Consider the following 20579-nt stretch of genomic DNA (forward strand, 5'->3'; position numbering starts at 1 on the left):
TAGTTGGATAAAACTTGAAATTTTAGGACAAGGTCGTTTAAAGTTAATGTGGAGCATAATTTTAGATGCTCTGGGTTGGCTGTTGATATTTGTTCAAAGCTTTTTTAAAATGGCAATAGCTAAATCTTTTTGTTCTCTCTTGACTAATAACAACTGTTTTGAACATACGTCTTGGCATGTTTGGATAATGGGCGGGACATTCTATATTCCGACCAAATATACTCTTTCGCGTTTCGCATTTCGTCATACCACGGCCTGATCAAGATTACGAAAAAAAAATTCCTTCAAACGTGTGTATTGTCGACTTTTAGCGATTTATTGTTCAAAGAAATGCGCAAAATTACTTTTGTTAAATTAAATAAATAGTTTGATCGAAATACCTGCTTTTACTGTCTTCTTCTTCTGGCATTTACGACCTTCTAGGTCCAGCCGAGCATCGGATGTTTTACTAGCGTTGTTGATACCATGTAGTTGGATGGTCAGTCCTCACTATGGGGGAACGGTCCGGGTGTGGCATGCCGGGCCTGGGTCGACCTAGATAATATTAGATATTTTAATATTTTTAATTAACTTTAGCTTGAAGTGAAAACAATTTTTTTAAATTGATTATGACGGTCCAGTGTCGTAATATCAAGTAAAAAAAAGCCATTTAAATTTTACGCATGTGATTATTGACGATTTATCTAGGAAGCATAACAAAAATGTATAAAACTGTTCTTTCCTGACATTACGTTTACAATATTTTTTGTATATTTCTTGACTCTTGTTACATACGAAATGGAAAACAACTTTAAAACGAAAAACAAAATTTGCGTGAGATTTATATCATACAAAATAATCACACAGTCAAATAATCAGACAGTTAAAACTTAAAACATATAAGCCGTGTACAAAATTTAATTATACAGGGTTCACTATACAACCTTTATTTGCTAAAATAAAATGCTATAAAATGAGAACTTAAAGAAATTTCTAAAAAAAATATTTTTAGTTGGATGCTTCATCCTTCCGCTTAACATTGGCATATTTTTTCATCCATATAGACTGTCACATGGCTCAGCATGTGATTGAAAGGCCACATTGACCTATTTATATTTAAAAAGGAAGGTGATGTGGTTGCAGTCAATGAGCGATGCATGGCCATATTAAGAGAATTCGCTAGCAAAAAGTAAAGCTGAGGACGTATGTAAAATTATGTTTCAGCAGGATGGCGCTCCGAGCTACACGGCTCATGTTACAATCGTTCTTTTACGCACTGTTTTTGAGGTTCGAATTATCAATCGAAATTCGGACGTCGTTTAGCTGCCAAGGAGCTGCGATTTGTGCGTAGATGTCAAAGATAAATGTTAGATCAACAAATCAGCGACAAATGCCCAACCGAGTATGCCCGAGATAGGGCAAAATCCATGAAGGAAATGCCTTGTGAAATTTTTAATTAGTCAATACATGCGGTGTTGACCATACGTCAAAGAGCCGTCATCTTGAAGTTGACAAAAAACAAATTTGCGATAGCCCAAACAGGGTTGCTCACAGTCCAAAATGTATTCAACAATTGAACCGATCATATTGGGTGTTGCATGGCTACCCACGGCATCCAAATGGATGAAAAAATATGCCATTGTTAAGCGAACAATTGCGTTTTCAAATAAAAAAAAAGGTTTGAAAAAATCTTTTGTCGTATTCAATTTCTGGTATTTTATAAAAAAAAGTTACATGGAAAACCCTATAAAACAGTTTCACATTTCTATTCACAGATGATAGCAAATAAGTAGCAGGTCTTCTCATCGAAATGAGAAAGGATTAGAGTAAGTAGTGAAAACGTGATAACCGTTCCAGAGTGAGAAACGCACGACGAGTGGAGCTCGCTATCCCGAAAATCAGTGCTGTGTTTACGATAAGCTTAAAAGGACTGTAAGTGCTATATTGTTTAGAGTATCGCTCACATGTTTTAAACGCGATTTGAGCAGTGCTAATAGTTAATCGAACTAGCCTTACACCAAGCGAATACCCACATCTACCACGTGTCGACAAAGTGTAACAAGCAGAGACAATGGGAAAGAAGAACTCCAAACTAAAACAAGATACCATCGATCGTCTAACGACTGCAACCTACTGTGAGTACTAGTGGCAGATACTCAGCTGCAAAATGTTGCTGTTAATGTGATTGTGCTCAAGTCTAATGCTTTCAATGTTCATGTGCATGTGTAGTTGTCATTTTTTAGTCGTTTCGTGAATCTTTTCGCAACGCAACCGAGAGTTGGTATCGCGTTGAAAGAGCATAAAATGCTAAACAAAGTTTCGTTGGCCTTGTGCTTACAACCCATTTCGGCTAATTTATATCATCAGCAGACATGTTTAGTACTGCACTCAGAACCTTGATGGACAGTTCTTACGTGCCTCGCGTTGTATCTGAACGGTTTGCCTAAGGCTTTAGTGATGATCTCAAACACCTTATTTACGACTAATGCCACCGAAAAAGTGCAAAGTTGCAATGTTTCACAACTGACTTGCAATATTCCGCTATCTATTTCAAACATTCCCCTACGTGCTTCTACAACTGCATTTTATGGATGGAAATTCTGTATATCCGTTTTCACCTTTGATGATTTTCACCTTTTTTGTTGAAACATGGCAGTTCTTTATTGTAGAGCTAATCGGCAGAAGTTTATTATGTACTGAACGGCCCAGTAGTCAAATACCACAATCTTATTTTACCTGTTGCGTGTATACCCAACTACCCGTGAGAAAGATACAGGGTATCCCAGAAATTTTTCACCCTAGGCCTTAGAAATACTACTGTGACTGAAAAATAAAATGACTGTGCTTTTTTTCCTAAAATATATTTTTTATTAGACCAAATGAAGGTCATTAACTTCTAAGTCATCTAAGCCCTTCCGAGGCAATGCACCTCTTCTCCCACTCCTCGAAGCCGGTGGAAAACGCGGATGCTGGGATGTTCTTTAGTTCCGTCACCGCTGCGGCTTCTATCTGCTCAATGGTGTCAAAATGGTGTCCCCGAAGCGGCCATTTTTGCTTGTTGAACCGCCAGAAGTCGGCTGGTGCCAAATCTGGCATATACGGCCGGTTGAGGAACAATATGGGTGCCAATTGTTGCGAAAATTTCCCTCAAAATGATGGTCCTATGGTAGGACGCATTATCGTGGTACAAAAACCGTCTGTTGTTTTTCCAAAAATCCCCGCCGCTTTCGCCGGATGGAGGTTCGCTACCGCCGCATTACGCTTAAATAGTAAACTTTGTTCACAGTTTGGCCCTTCGGAAGAAATTTCTTGTGAACCTACGGTAATCAAAGAATACCGTCAGCATCACCTTGATTTTCGACCGGCTTTAGCGTGACTTCTTGGGTCTCGGCTCGCTCGGGGAACACATTTTTCTTCGACATAGATTCATTCCCAAAGGCTTTTTGTAACATTGCGTTTATTTAATTTTGTAAAAAGGCGTTTATTTAATTGCGCAAACAAAATTGGATACATGCGCGCTGCTTCACAAACTTGGACATGGACAAAAATACTTGGCACAGCTCCGAAAACAGATTGTCACTCCTATCCGGGTGACTTAAATTGTTCAAAAACATACATATTGACAAACGAAAAATAAAAATAAGGGGCTTCTTTTTGCGCGCGAAATTTTACATCCAATGTCACTTTACTTTTTGGACACGGTAGTACAACGTTAGAAATACATCAACTTTATTTGATTTTATTTAATAACATCAATCGTGCACCAATAGTACCAACTTTTATTAGAGAAATTCACTCTAGCATATAAAAAAAACTTCCACATCAATATAAGTGATCAAAAACTTATTGGGACGTGCCAAAAAAATAGCGGATCAAGAATTAAAATAAATGGACATGCGTCAAAAAACCTATGGAAAAATTTATGAAAAAGCGTCATAAACCTTGGGAAACCCTGTAACACCAAAATCGGTTCAGAAGAAGGTTCATCCGCATGTGAAATGCACATTAGCTGTGCTCAGTATGGCGAAGGAACCCGAAAGACAGAGTCAACGAAAGAAAGAAATATTGTTAATATTTCTTTCGCTTTCACGCACATACAATCCTGACCAAAGTCATTTCGAAACATGCAATTTCTCACGAGCACTTGAGTGTACATTAACTTTCTCACGGGTAATAGGGGAATCAAGTTGGAAATGTTCATGCCTTTACGGATTCCAAAAAATGATGCACATTCAATCTTTACGTTAAGATAGTCGAAGGTTTTTATCAAATATAATTTTCTATGATATTTATGGCTGTGGCAATTTATAACCCTTCACGTTGAACTATTATAAAGTTTCGGTCATAAAAAAAGTACTTAAACTTGTGTGGTTTGAAATGCATTGGATGCATCGCTATAAAGAGTTTATCCGTAGTTCTTAACATGATTATTCCGCTCTGATGCCCATTCTTTATTTTATATGTTTGTTTGTCGAGAATCCTTGGTTCTCACACGCTGTTTAACGCTTCATCGCCATGCTAGTATCGCTATGGCAATAGAGCACTATGGTTTGGGCTATAAACGCCTTTTAATGTTTCTTCTTGCCAGCGTTCATCCTTCCTGTATAAAGTTTCTTTTATAGTTGTCGTCACAGCAATCCCTCGCTAGATTGCATTTGATCACTTTGATATGATACGAATTTATAGATGTTTTAACTTTAATTGGTGTGCGGACATTTAATACACTTTATTGATACATGACAAGACTGGCAAGGATAAATTGAAATAACGTCGTGGTTATTAAGGCTAATAATCGTCATTGTAAGAAAAAAATAGCTTGTCGTAATATTTAATCGATTCTTGACAACTTTTCCTGTTGCAATTTGTTCGGCCACATTGAACCATTTTTCACGTGCCAACAGGTGGGACTATATATTTCCAACGTTGGGCTATATTTATTTAGCAAGTTTATTCAAGTTTTTCGACTGTTTAGAGTTGTGTTATCATTTAGTGGTAATATTTTTCTTATTCTGAATATTTTTGAAGATTGTATATCGTTTACGCGAAAATAAACGAGCTCAACGGATTTTTTCAACTGGATCTGCATGCATCTAACGACGAAAGTAAATCTACTTAAGAATTATTTTCTGAAAATATCTTTTTAACTTTTGAACTCACTCTTCATAGTCCCACGTAAAAAGTCGAAACAATTCAAAAGGAAAAAAAGAAAATGGATTTAATTTGTAAATTAGTAGAAACATGTTGAAAAGTTATCGTTAGTATTATTATCGCATGAATCAAGAAACCGATTCTAATGCCTTTGCTGAAATTTCAATAAAAGTATAGTAAAAATGTGCGACACATTCGGTAGTGTTCGGTAGTGCAAGCTACAGCGGTGCCGGTCTTTACACGGCAGGACCGGGGTTTAAATCCCATCCGGATCGTCCCCCCGTAGTGAGGATTGACTATCCAACTACGTGGTATCGGCAGTCTAGTAAGCCATCTCGATGGTCGGCATGACCTAGAAGGTCGTTAAGCCAAGAAGAAGAAGATACATTCAACTTTCGCTTGCTTCCTGCTCCTATATAATCTCGTATCTTTAACAGATCCATTAACGAAAATTGCCTGGCTGATCCCTACACAAAAAGGGTGACCGCTCCGTAGATTCAAGGATAAATCTTGCTGCTTTGTTCTTTTCCTCCTGGAGTCTATAGTTCACTCCTCCATTCTTCCTGTAATAATACCTCACTTGTCCACTCACCAACATGGCTTCATCCCCAACTGCACTACGTCCTCGAATCTTATGTGTCTCGTATCCTCTACATTTGCGAATATGGTTTCTGGCCGCCAAACCGATGTTGTCTACACGGATTTCAGAGCCACTTTCGATAGTCTTCCGCATAATCTGCATTTGACCAAACTTTATAATCTTGGTATCAAAGGTCAGCTACTGACTTGGTTCGAATCACATCTCATTGGCAGATTGTATAAAGTTAAAGTGTTCCTGTTTTGTTCCTCAGGGGAGTGTCCTCAGTCCACTCTTATTTATGTTGTTTGTCAATTACTGTGTGTATTCCCTCCCTTCCATTGGTCATTTGCTCTATGCTTATGACCTCAAAATGTACCTTCCTGTGAGTTCGTTAGCTGATTATCGTTCCCTACAAGTTTTCCTCAATAGTTGTTTGGTTCGGTTACGTTATAATGGTCTGTTATTAATCTTGTAAGGTTCCATACAGCTACACTCTCTATGACAGGGTCATAAAGTCGAGTACCCTCCCTAAAAGACTTGGGGCTGGATGAGACTATCTCCTTTAGTATACACGTTTATCATGTCATTGCCAAGTTCAATAAATCCTTGGGTCATATTGTCAGACTTTCAGAGACCCTCTCTGTCTGAAGATTTTGTTTTGTTGCTGGGTCCGATGCACTCTGGACTACTCCGCCGTTGTATGGTTTTCCCCAGGCTCGACTATAATGGCCAGACTGGAGAGAGTACAGCGAAGAGTCGCCCTAGCAGCTATTTGTCGCTGACTTGCAGCCTATCAAATAGCTCTCTCGTCATACCCTGTTCGCTGTCGGCTTCTTGGGTTAGATACCATAGCAACTCGACATTCCCACTACCGCTCCTGCTTCATGGCGAATGTTTTTTCCCATTACCTGGATGTTCCTTCCTCTCGTTACGGTTCAAACAAAACTTTTATCTGAGCGCTCTCGGACTTCAACGGACTTTTTTTTCTTCCCTTAGTTTCCTATCCCTAAGTTAATAAGGATAATTTGTGAAACCCCTTGCAGCGGACCGTAAAATATAATTCAAACATAATTTAAAAGATTTAAGTAAATAAATAAATCGCCGGAGGGTGATTCGGTGGATATGCTACACCGACGCCGGTCTTCACACGGCAGTACCAGGTTTCAAATCCCGTCCGGATCGCTCACCCATAGTGATTCCAACTACGTGAAATCAGCAAAAATACTAAGCCATTAGATGACCGTTGCGACCTAGAAGGTCGTTCAGCCATGCAGAAGAAGAAGAAGAGCAAAATTGTATTTACTTATTTTTTATATGTAAACGTCAGTGTTTCTTCCCGTAGTCATTCAATGTAGTAACTTAGCTGTAGTAATTTAGTTTTCTTTATATGTATATGTAAAACATATGTATCCTTTTAATCACTTTTTTAATACTTTAACATAAAACCTATAAGATATTATATTTTTTTATGATTCCTAATCCAATATAGTTACAGAGAAAGAAATTCGACAATGGCATAAAGGATTTTTGAAGGACTGTCCGAACGGTCTCTTAACAGAGCAGGTAAGTTGTAATATTGCTCAAAAGTGAAAGTAAACACAACGAACCTAAACCTTACCACGCACTCTTCCACAGGGTTTCATTAAAATATATAAACAGTTCTTCCCACAAGGCGATCCCAGTAAATTTGCATCTCTTGTCTTCAGAGTTTTCGATGAAAATAATGTAAGTATTTTTCAGTCGTAAGAAGTAAAATGAAATGCGAAAGCACATTACAAACCTTTTCTACAGTGAATTGCTTGTGAAAATCTCCGAGAAGCGAAAAAACTGTCAAACAACTAAAGCGGTAAAGAATTATGGGTTTGCTCGGTCGAAAATTTTGTATTGCACCATAAAAAATGAAAAAGCTTATAACTCAGAGATGACTTTTAAATGAATTAATGAAATTTACTAGAATTGAAACGATTATTTACGTCAGTAATTGGTGCTACGGACGTATCAAATATGAATAAATAATTTTATAATCTTTTCATACCACGTTTTTATCCGTGTATTTCTTGTGTCCTACCTAAACGTCTCGATTGAACGCAAAAACAAGAGATCACAATCACAATCTGGTTCTTATTTTGTTTTGCTTTGCAACCTTGAGGGATGTCTTGGTATGTCGTTGATGGATATCATAACTGGATACACTATTGACGAAATCTTTGTAAATCCGCCAACTAAGGCACTACTAAAGCAAATTTTTATTGTAAAAACTCTTTGTAGTGGTTATTAAGGCAATATTGTCAATAGTACCCTAATCCACCAGCTCTACAGCACAGAATAACTGTCCGTCCCAAGTGGGTAACTGCCATTTACTTCCAAAGGGTTGTGGTCTTCTTCTTGTCGTGTTAAAAACCTTTTGTAAAAAAAATTAAGAATTCCGATTCTACGCTTTGCTCCTAATCGATAGAGATAATTATTAGTGTTTGTGTACGCAGAAAAAGTGTAACTAACTATAGCAGTATCGCTTGTTGTGCGGTGAAGGAATATCGTAGCAACTACGACGAGTTTTATAAATGAAGCTCTGACATTGGATACATAAAGTAATTAAGAGCTAATAAATTAACAAGCAGCTAATAAATCAATAAACGAAAACTTAGCAAAGGGAGCTAGAACAACATGTCGTAAATGGTATCCCTGGAGCATCTTGCTACAATAAAATTGTAAATAAAATCAATATTATATGTATACTAAACATACCTCTCACAGAACTAACTGATAATCCTTAGACGAGTCTGATATAAAATAAGAATTATAATCAAGCTGAATAAATAAGGAATAAAAATACGAATAGACAGCCATAACATATCTCGTACAATGACAGTACGGCGTAGGTTCGTCATACTCAAATCAAACAAAAAAAAACTTGTACAACTACAACTAACTATGAGGAAAAAACAGACAATTTACATACGATTTGGCTATAAGCGTTACAGCTAGCAAGAAAGATTCAGGTCGACTATATACCAAAGTGCTTAGCAAGGACATATTAGGGGGATTGTTACCATTTGAACTGTGTGCTATTCGTTACTCCAACCACTTGTACCTAGCGCTACTGTTCGTGACTATAGTTAGTCACGTGACCATTTCCATGTCACGCCTCAGATGTTGCAATTGGTTAAAAATATCGCAGCATAATGGCAATAGGAGTCAACAGGTTTAATTTTGATCGAAGAAAGCATGACGAAACACGCAAACTGTTGCTCAAAGCTGTAGAAACACGTTGCCTGAATACATGTCGAATGTCTAAAGGTACAACAACCAACCTGTAGACTAAAATGTAGCAGTATTTTCTGCTAGAAGGGGGAACGTTCTGCTATGCATATTACCTTTTCGAATATCGCGTGAATATTTGCGATAACTATCATGCTCATTGATCATATCTATCGCTATCAATTCAACAACAAAATAATGGTTCATAAAATCTGACGGTATCGAAGTAGTATCTCTTGCTTTACAATAGAAAATATAGCTTTCTTCATACAAGACCTACATACGTTGAGCGCAAATAAAAACAAAAACATAAAAAAGGAAAATTAAGAAGTTTCTGTTCCGTATGTGTACATACAAGCATCATAAAAAAAAACTTTACTGCTATGAGGCCACAATCCTTGAAAATTTCAAGGATTTCTACCTTCTCAATGAGTTTAAATGGTTTTATGCCTTCATTATCAACATTAGCATTAGAACTTTAGGAGGCCTTCCATTTCTTGCTTTCGTAATTTAATTTCTCTACAGCGGGATGGTTGGTTCTGTCTACGGAATTGGATTTTTTGTCGTGTGAAAGATAGAGGTATAAATAGAAGACAGTTTGCACCGCATATGCTTTTCATGATAATTATAAAACAATATCTCAGGACGTGACGTTGAAGTTAGCCAATTAAGGCATTTAATAAAATTCAATCGAATCATTCTTTTGGATAAATTAACTTGCTTTGCTAAATTGTTAATTTGTTTAATTGGTTAATCATAAGCTAATATACATTTTCCATATCAATCGCAACGACTTCCGTTTCAATTTGGAAGAATTTTATGTCTATTTAGACTGATTCGCTAAAGTTTTGGGGTATTTTATATCAGTGCTCGAGTATTTCATAAGTGCTTGCGATATTCGCTAAAGTTGGTCCGCCGTACGCTATCAATTTCATTTCCCTGTAAAAGAAAAAATGTTAGAACATGCACACACATTTATCTGCCTGTGTACAGTATTTCCTAGACAGTCCATCAGTGACAGTTCCAGCTCTGCGTGGTTAGCATCGGACTCAAGATTGATCGGCAAGCTCCGTTTCGCAGCAGGACGAACGACTTCGCAGCTTTCGAGTTTGAGCCCGCCAAACACCTCGAGCCCAACGCCAACGCAGTCGCATTAGTTGTGTCAAGGCTAAACTAATTTGAAAAACACTGTACTGTGGAAATAGTCTTGCCTCCCTTTTACGGCAGTGTTGGAACTGCCCCCGAGTGCTTTTGCCCGTCATCGGATCACCCGTGGCACTACAAAAACACATAAGATGCAGACACTACAACAAATAACTAAACAGGGATGGTGGAAATAATAGATTTTGATGATACAAAAAATCGGCTGCGTTATTCGATGTTATTTTTATTTATTTTTTTAAATTTATTTTTAGTATGACGGCTTGCGCCGTATTGTCAAATTTGTTTTTGTTTTTCCTATTATGTAAATAATAGGAAAAATAATAAGCTTTCAAAGCATTTTACTGAACTCTGTTTCAAAAATCTTAGATTTTACATGCGAGTCATCCCTTCCTGCTATTTTCCGTAAAATTCTTGGCACATTCTTGGCTTAACAACCCTTCTAGGCCACGCCGGCCATATACAATTCGGACTGTCGGTACAATTATGCTTGAAAGGTAGGATAAGCCTATCGGAGAAGTACTCTTCTCAAACAACCATTTTAGTCATCTTCTCAAAATTGCATAACGATCCTACACAACAACAAAAATGAACATTTCTATTTATTATCAGAACTTCGAACATAAGCGCAAAATTTTAGTCTGGCACTTACTGAAAACGAATACAACATAATTTGCAATATCGAAGACAGGGTTAAATGACACTATACCAAAGAATCTACTGTTTGATGATCACTACAACGTTTACCGTACAGACAGATACGAAAACAACAATACACTAGCTCGTGGTGGTGGCGTGCTAATTGCAGTACGCAATACTCACTTCGTTGTCGTTGCCCCAGCCTTTGTATCCTGCCGGTCTTTGCCACCGTCAGGATGTCCGTTTCTCCGTGTAGCTCAGCAAACTCGTGGGTCGTCCTTTGGAGGGGATGCTCGAACACACCGCCAAAGATGGTCCGGAGAATGCGACGCCGCTTGTGATGATTGTGTGTCATCCGCGAAGCCAAGAATTTGAAGAGATCGGTAGAGAACCGTGCCACGGATGTCGTTGTCTAGCCCCGTGCTTCGTATGTCACCTTCCAAGGCTATATTGAACAGTATACTGGAGAGTTCGTCCCCGTGACCCTTGTGAGATTCGAACGATTCGTATAATATGTTCGATACTCTCACTCTGCACATCAGCACGCCTCAGCCGATCCAGATTGAGCCTTGGGGCAGACTTGCTCCGTTGGTTGTTGACCACGGAGAGTTTCCGGCGCAGCTTTACCATTACCAGGAAATGGTCCGAGTCGACGTTTGCGCCTCTGTACGTTTTCACGTCGATAATGTCCAAGAAGTTTATTAGAACGTGGTCGATTTGGGAATAGGTTTGTAGTGGTGATCTCCAGGTGTAGCTGAACCGAGGTGCGTGCTGGAAAAAGGTGTTGCGAATGCTCATGTGCTTGGAGGAAGCAAAATTGATGAGCCTGAATGCTGAAGTGCTACTATCTCGAAGCCGCGGGCCTGAACCTCATCTAACAGGATACGGGTGCTTCCATCAGATGTAAGGGATTTACAATTCCAGGTTCGGAGCCTCCAATCGTAAGTCCTTTTTTATTGCGGGAGTCTGTATCTATTGGTCCGGAGCGGTATTATCCGTTGTTAACTTTTCGTTGCGGTAGTTTTCTAGGGGTGGCTTGCAAGGCAACTCCCCCAACGTCCTGTGTCGTCGGAAGGCCTTCGCATCCTTGCTTAATGTCCCTTAGGATGCCACGCCAGCCGCCCCTAACATGGAGAACAAACGCTGGTCATCCCCAACCCCCGCCCAATTTAGCCATACAACCCATCCTCCCAAGGGGATGAGTTTCCCCATATACCCAAGCTCAGATATTTGGAGAGATATGTTACCGTTCTGTACGCCGTGGACGTAGTGAGTCGGAGTAGGGTATGGAGATCCTATATTAACCTTCAGGAGGTGTCGGACCATACCCGTATCAGTGCGTTATTGCTACAAACGCTGACAACAGAAAATACTCGCTACTTAAATTGAAAACAAGCTATTCACCAGTGCCAGATGGAATTCCATTGTTGTTGAAGCAATGCTGAAACTCACTGTCTCGACTACTGGCTCGCCTGTTCCAGATCGCACTTTCTACCGGTACGGTTCCGAGTATATGGTAAAGCTCATGAATTAGGCCGCTTTTAAAGAAAAGTTATGTTCGTCAAGCAGTCAACTACAGAATTTGACGATCCTACTTGTATAAAAGCCTTATATTGTGCGCTAGTCAAGCCCATCATGGAATATGGTTCAGTTATTACATCCCCACATTCGGAACTATGGAAACAAAAGATTGAATCAGTCCAAAGGAAATTTTCCCGTTATGCTAGTTGACGCTGGCAAGACTACTATAATTTACCTCCCTATCGGGATCGACATTTGCTACCTGTATTAGAGATTTTAGAAAACAGGCGTAGAAATGCTCAAGCATTCTTTGTTGCAGGTTTGCTATGCTATTGATGCCCCTGACATATAAGAAAAAATACATCGAACACTACAAGAACAGCAACACGAAATCGACATTTTTTTATAAAGATTTTAGAAATACGCAATACGGTTCAAAAGACCACATATTATCAATGGCCGAGGAATGAAACAGATTGTCTGACCATTTTGATTATAATATGAGCATAGCAGCATCCAGGGAACATCTGCGATTTATTTTATATTATTAAAAGGGTCTAATATATGTTCTGTGTTTAATAGTGGCTAGTTGAGCCATATTCCGGTGGACTATGTATTTAATAAATATCAAATGTCAAATATCAAATATCTTGGTCATCCAAGCAAGACATATTTGGAACGATTTCTTAAACACTGAGCTCCATACTTTCAAAAATGCTTTCACGAAGTTGTCTGGGTTGAATACATGTCAACTAGTCGACCACTACCATTCGTACAACGATTTTTCGATGCCAACGTCGAGTAATTTTTAGCTTCTATGGTTAAAATTATTTCACTTTTTATTTTTTAACGATTTCTTTCTTTATACCAGCTAATGTAATGATTTTTTGTACTTGTTTTCTACCTTGCATTAACTTCTTGTTTCATGTTTCTATTTACATTTCTACAGGATGGTTCAATAGAATTTGAAGAGTTTATCAGGGCACTATCTATAACATCACGAGGAAACCTTGATGAAAAGTTACATTGTAAGTAGCAAAATTAATTCAAGTTGTAGCATGTTAAATGTATGTTTCAATTTATCGAATTCAAGGGGCGTTCCGATTGTATGATGTTGACAATGATGGTTTCATAACGCGAGATGAAATGTACAACATTGTCGATGCAATATACCAAATGGTGGTAAGTAGATGCTACAAATTCGTGATTGCTGTCAAGCAATTTGAATACGGAAACTTAAAATAACACCATTATTCCATCTACAGGGTCAGCAACCACAGACCGAGGACGATAATACACCGCAAAAGCGAGTGGACAAAATCTTCGACCAGATGGATAAGAATCACGACGATAGGCTAACGCTGGAAGAGTTCCGCGAGGGTAGTAAGGCAGATCCCAGGATTGTACAGGCTTTGAGTTTAGGCGGTGATTAACCGAACGACGAACTGCGGGACGATGAGCAAATCCCGCCACGTTCATATTGCTACGATGTGAAGCATAACATCGAAATTAATCGCAGCAACGCACTATTTGTATTGATTTGAAGCTGGCGTATCTGTGTATGGGGTATTTTTAATTTTTAACATTTGCTTGCTGCTGTTCTACATTTCTAACAAGAAAAAAGGTACTATTGTAAGCCGCCAAATGTGGCATAAAACTTCGAAATGTCAAATGTCGTTGCAAACAATAATCAACCAAATAGCTAACTGACAGTGTTTGATAACCAGAAGTGTGTTAAAAGCGCTTACCAGTTTGCAACGTTTTTACTTCAACTTACTTTTAACATTGTTTTACATTAAGATAAAATGTCTTAATCTGCTGTGTCAGCAATTTGCATCACTGGCTGGTTCGGATGCAAACAATTAAGTGATCATTATACACCCTAATCCACCACAGCCTTAATTAATTGCTGTTGTAAAATCTTTTTGAAACATTTCACGCGCCACCTTAAAAAACAAAAACAATGAAAATTTACACACTCGATAAAGCAACCGTGCACGACGCGTTATATGATGCAAACAATGTGAAAACAATCGATAAAAAAATTAACTAGTTATCAATCAATGATGAAAAATTTGCTTGCTTAGGAATGATACATGCTTAACCTAATTCTGATTGTTCGTTAAACTCGTGTTCTCCAGCCCACTTCTAGTGAAGTTATGTAGCGGAATCATATTAGAAATCGATAGCAAGACAACATTTGTATTCTAATCTATCAACATAATTTGAGAGGGTTGCTAATACAAAGCAAATGTAGGTATTAAAGCACTGAGGATCTAACGCCGAAGGCAATCAAAATATGCCATTAATGCAAAGTTAATCAAATGTACTGCGGAGAGAGCGTTTAATTTTGTTTTCAAATTTTCCAATATCGCCAGGCAACCGTTTCGCTGTTCAGTAAACAAAACAAAAAACAACAACAAAAGAACATAAACCAATCAGTTGGTCAGTTGATTTGTACATGTCCCAGATATTGGCAACGCATCTTGTCGCCGATAAATTGCAAGAATGTTACAAGAATAGTACACTGGTATGATCTACTTGAGCGGCAACTACATTTTGGTTATATTCCAGATTTCTTCTTTCGAGCAAAAGTTCTTCAAAACTGTTCACCCTAATAGTAATAGAAATGAAACAGCAAACAAACGGTAACGTTACAAGGACGAGTGTAAGATGAGAAATTGAAAAAATATTTACATAATAATGGCAACTATTTACACCAATTCAGATACATGAGCAGAATATTGAAGAATGTTTCGCAAGTTATTGTTAGGATTCATCTTCATTTTTGGCATGCGTTGGTAAAGTGTAAAACTGATCATGATTGGTGGTAATTCAACAAACATGCAATTCAGTATAATCCAGTATAGGATCAAAAGAACTAAACAAAGCAAAACAAAAAAGAAAGAATCAAATTACAAATGTGTACACCTTTTGAACGATCGTTGTTTTGCTAATAGTTCTAGAGCAAATTGATCTGTACTGCACATATACAAAACACACCCACACACCATATAAAACACACCAAGACCGAACATGTACACGCAACAAACGAAGTTCTGAAAGTCCTATACTACCATAGAGACATTTACCGTCAGACATACTAAACATTATTTGCCAAAGCTAAGGTTTGTAAGTTTAGCATTGCATTTACGTAGGAGCAGAGCAACTAACGCTACACGAAGACAACAAACTTTGTAACAAATATGAGGAATAGCATCGCTAGCTTGTGTTAGAGATGATGCACTGTAAAAAATGGGCTTATACTTGTTTATACAGTTGAAGATATTATGAAACAAAAAAAAGTCAAACTGTTATTAATATTTGATACTAGCACCGAAGCGGATCCGATATATTGTTATAGATATTGATAGTAGAAAGTAAAAACGAAAATAATACAAAATCAGCACGTTTTAACATGAAATTAATGACATGAAGCAATCATTGTTAAAAAGGGATCCGATTTCCATTAAAAAAAAAAAAAACATTGCATTTAAGCTCAATGAAGGCTTTTAGGACAGGAAATTGTGGAACGAGCCTATTGTTTCCTTTCCACCTAGCGGCCTATCCAGTGCAGGAGTGAGACAAATGGATAATAATATTCTAACCATAGTACGGTAGTGCATGACAAGCAATATAAAACATGTAGTCCCCACCACCCCGCCTCCGCACAATGCAAAAATCAAGCAAGTACATCTCTAACTTTTTTTTTTTTTGTATTATTTTGTAGCAGGCATTTTTTAATGCTCGCTTTCGGAAAAAAGCAATCTAACAATGTTCTTGCTTCCATACTGCTGCCGACACATACGGTCACACTTACATAAGGCAACTATATAACATATTTAAATATTGTTTTCGATATCATGTTCATATAATGCAACGATGCTTACAGCAATATACAAAAGAATACAATCAGTTTTAGACATAGATCGTAGCTTCTAATGCATCTTCAGTTAAGCTACACTTTTAGTTGATTCTTGTTGCCAGCCGTGGAGAGTGAACTCTCATGAATGGCGAATGCTTCGAGATCTTTGTTTTCGGTTTTGACAAAAAAAAAGCACATTTTAGCTCTATTCAAATAGACTGGTCGTTCGGGAGAAAGACATAAAGAAACATTTGTCCGTGAAGTGCAAAGGTACATAAAGTGTTCATTGGATAGATGCGGATTTGATTGCAAGAATCAGGTGCGGGGCATTGAAGAGAGACAGTGAAGCAAATAAACACCAAATATCAAAGCATACAACAAATATAATATTCAAATTGCAAAACTTTTCCGTTTCGTTGTTGTGACTTAACGAGCATGGACTACAATTGCTTATACTTAAATAACAGCTTACTCCTAAGTGTGAGCGCACCTTTGACGTTGTTAGCAAGGAAAACAAAAAAAAACACTGTAACTGCAACAAAGCAAACTACGAAAATTATAAATATATGTCTTCAGGGGAAAAAAAACACGTAATCCAACCCATCTAATAGAGAAGCTAACTCATATTTCAAGAGGAAAAAAAACTAACTGAAATCTATAGATGCAAGCAATGTAACTACGGAAAACATGCAATCATAACACGAGAACTACTCCAAACTATACTTAAACTTTAACCTGACAAGTGGATGAAAAACAAAAAAAAAACCCACAAAACAAACCCTCTGTTGTACCGTTCTGTATGAACATTTCAAACGGTGTAAAACTAGCCTGAGAGTAAATATATTACAACCAACTTTGTCGCACAACCAATCCCACTGTACAGAAAACGTTTGCTGCGTCCATAGATAACAATTTACGGCAAATACCAGATTCGCTCAACAGTAAATCAACAGTAGATAAACCACCAGTTGGTATTACAAGCTGCGGTTAAACATTGCTTGATGTGGATGTGTTGTGTGTATTTTAAATACTTTAACATAATCCGGAATTAGGCTGTTAATACAATCATTGCAAAAGCATGCGTCCAGGTGTTGGTTTGTACGGTTTTTTGACGTTTGAGAAAAGGGAAACATATTTTGTTCCATTTTTATGAAAAAAAAAAACAAAACCAAATAACCCAAAACGGAAAGTACTTTAAAAGAAAATAGCCAAATAATGTGCGTCAGGCGCCTTCGCGTGAAATTGTTTGAACACAACAGGGGCGTTCGCCATTGGGGAAGGAAACGGTTACTTGGACGGTATTTTAAGCAATAAAGAGCATAATAATGGGCTGAATGAACAATACGATTAAAAAAAATGTAAAAGATAGATTACAAGAAGGAAAAAGCAAACAAACAAAATATTGTCACCAAACCTTAACGCACACGTAAGTGCAGCATAACATTTTATTAATATACCATGCCAGAATGTGAAAGGTTGCAAGGCTAACGCAAAGCAAAGTTTAAACTCTGTGGAAGGTAAATCAAGAATGGCTTAATATCGATGTTCGCCACTTAAGCACGTTATCAGTGTAGTATGCTTCTGGGCAGTACGCAGCTTCGTTGTCGCTTTTCTGCCAGACTACAGCACATACTATTAACACAAATTCTTCACAGCTCATGCTGAATGTGAGGTGTCGAAAATAAGGATGGAAAAAAGTACACACACAAGCATCTACCCCGGTTATAACGTAATCTAAAAAGACTGGTTTGAATTTCATTTGCTTTTCCACTAGCACTCGTTGTGGATCTGAATAAGCGTCTTAATCCAGTACCAAAACAAAAATATTCTTTACAAAAGAAGAAAAAAAAAAGGCTCGTACCGTACAGAGTTGTGCCGAAGCGTATAAAATCGCGTGTCTCGCGCGCGGAAAACTCACTTGTTATGCCTTAGTTTGAGTGTACTGTCTTAGGTTCTGCTAATTTTGCAGTCGACAATTAGGAAACCTATTTAACAGGAAATTTAGCAACTACTTCACAGATTTTTTTAATTTGTGGTAGAAAACTACCTCCAAAATGCTGTTAAACGAAACACCGTAATCCGTTGAAGTCTGTCTAATAGTGAAGTTACAAATATTGAGTTTATTATCACTTTTTCTTACCACGTACAGCGGGCATGACATAAACGAAAATTGAAAATCTAAGGCTTGTTCAAGGCAACAATAGCACAAAAAAGACTTGTTTAAAGTAATTAAAGCAAAGTTGTTTTCGTTCACTTTGCGGTATCTATTAGTTATAAGATAATCAAGAAATAAAAGTTATTGTGAAAATGGAATGGCAACCTAGAGTTAGTTTTATCGCAAATACATTTGGTAAGCTAGTCAAGGTGGTTTTTTTATCCTCTGATTTTCACCATCTCATCAAAGTTCTATGCAAGTTGTTCGGGATATTATGCAGGTGAAGAAATATTCAACACTGTTTGAAAAGGTATTACAATTTAAACGAAAATTATTGCTTCAATAAGGTCTAAAAATAAAAACCAATATTTTAAACAACGGTCTTTCTGTATTGTTTTAGAATGTAATAATGGAGATATCGTCCTTCTCTGTGGTTATTCAAAAGTGCTTGAGGCCTGAGGGTAATTACGTCCCAGTATTTTTTTCTATAATTACATGTATTAGTCAGACACGACATGGCTTCAACCAAGAGTCATCTACTTTACTTACTTACTTACTTACTTATCAGGCGCTACATCCGCTTTTCGGTCTGGGCCTGCCGCAGCAGAGTCCGGAACCGCTCACGGTCTCGCGCCGTCGTCCGCCAATCCGTTATCCCGGTCTTGATGGCGGATGATTCCACGCCATCCTCCCACCTCAATCTGGGCCTACCATGCCTCCTCTTTCCGTGTGGACGGCCTAAAAGGACTTTCTGGACTGGGTCGTCCGGTGCCATGCGTACAACATAGCCAGCCCATCGGAGCCTGGCGAGCCTAATTCATTGCACGACGGTGAGGTCGTCATACCGTTCGTACAGCTCGCCGTTGTAGCGGCTTCTCAACTCGAGGCTGCAACTCGAGGGTTTCTGCCGCCTGCTCGATCCTTTGGTAGGCCTCTGCTGCCTGAGAGAGTCGCAGTCTAATGATGTCTTTATCATCAGCGTATGCCAGGATCTGGGTTGACTCATAGAAGATGGTTCCCGAAGTCTCCACCCCCGAGTCACGGATGGCCCTCTCTGGCGCCAAGTTGAATAGGAGACAGGCGAGCCCATCTCCTAGACGAAGGCCTTTGGTGGTAGCAAAGGACCCTGAGAGTTTTCCATCCACCTTCACCTGGCATGTGACGTTGGTCATGGTCATTCTAACAAGCCTGATCAGTTTGGTCGAGATTCCAAAATAGCTCATGGCTTCGTAAAGTTTTACCCTGGCTTTGCTATCATACGCGGCCTTGGAATCTATGAAGAGATGGTACGTGTTCAACTGCTGTTCAGCCATCTTCTCCAAGATTTGTCGCATGGTGAAGTTCTGGTCAGTGGTAGATTTTCCGTTTCGGAATCCTCTTTGATAGTTTCCAACTATCCGTTCAACGAATGGGACAAGCTTTTCCTGAAGGATTAGGGAGAATATTTTGTAGGCGGTATTCAACACTGTAATATCCCTGTAGTTGTTGCAGTCCAACATATCTCCCTTTTTGTACATGGGATAGGTGATGCCGAGATTCCAATCGCAAGGCATCGATACGCTACCTCAGTAACAAGTTGATGCACCTCATTTTCTAGTAAGGTACCCCAGGTTTTTACCAGTTCGGCTACGATTCCGTCGGTTCCGGGTGCCTTATTGCTCTTTAACCGACGGATAGCTTTTCGAGTGTCCTCTATCTCAGCTTTAGCGCAGGCTCAGAGGGACGTGATGCCACGGTAGTTGGTGGCATCCTTCTTGTCTCTCTATCCTTTTTGTGGATCGGTATCAGTCAGCATATTTTCCATGAAGCGGGGAACACCCCAGATTGGAATGGGGCGTTAAGAATCTTACTCAGGATAGGTGCGAATTGAGTGGCGCAATTTTTCAAAACGGAAGATCGTATGACATCTAGGCCGGGAGTAAACGACGATTTAACAGTTACTGATTGCTTTTGTGCGATTGATATGGAAAATGTAGTTGAAAATATTATGTAGATGAAGAGTGGAAAACTTTAACAAACTTTTTTACAATAACATTTTATAAAACTAGCTAGTTTCTGAGCTCGAAAACCAAATAAAAATTGAATTCATATAGTGATAAAATAAAAAGTATTTGGTTTTCACCGATATACGACAAGAATTTAAAAAAACCGAATCCCAAAAACATGCCAATATTCGAATTCGAGATTTGAACCAATGCATATATACAAATGTTTTCAAAAATCGTTTTATCGTGCAACGGTTCGACTAAACCGAATAGGTACAAAAAATATTT

At 38.4% G+C, this 20579-nt stretch overlaps 1 protein-coding gene across 1 annotated transcript; it reads left to right on the forward strand.

The window, feature by feature from the left end:
• The first annotated feature begins 1822 nt into the window (after nucleotides 1–1822).
• Nucleotides 1823–13828, forward strand: LOC126560821 (frequenin-1). The gene is made up of 6 exons (XM_050216774.1): nucleotides 1823–2114; nucleotides 7197–7270; nucleotides 7343–7432; nucleotides 13236–13314; nucleotides 13380–13468; nucleotides 13552–13828. Exons 1-6 carry the CDS (start codon nucleotides 2051–2053, stop codon nucleotides 13717–13719), a joined length of 564 nt encoding a protein of 187 aa, XP_050072731.1. The 5' UTR covers nucleotides 1823–2050; the 3' UTR covers nucleotides 13720–13828.
• The last annotated feature ends 6751 nt before the right edge of the window (nucleotides 13829–20579 follow it).

Source organism: Anopheles maculipalpis, chromosome X (assembly GCF_943734695.1).
Source record: "Anopheles maculipalpis chromosome X, idAnoMacuDA_375_x, whole genome shotgun sequence".
NCBI classification, from domain to species: domain Eukaryota; kingdom Metazoa; phylum Arthropoda; class Insecta; order Diptera; family Culicidae; genus Anopheles; species Anopheles maculipalpis.

Excerpts from the sequence above, each read along its gene's own strand:
- LOC126560821 (XM_050216774.1), top strand. The coding sequence starts at position 2,051 with ATGGGAAAGAAGAACTCCAAACTAAAACAAGATACCATCGATCGTCTA. Across the intron at positions 7,433-13,235 it reads GAGTTTTCGATGAAAATAAT|GATGGTTCAATAGAATTTGA; the intron begins GTAAGTATTTTT and ends ACATTTCTACAG. Across the intron at positions 13,315-13,379 it reads CCTTGATGAAAAGTTACATT|GGGCGTTCCGATTGTATGAT; the intron begins GTAAGTAGCAAA and ends ATCGAATTCAAG.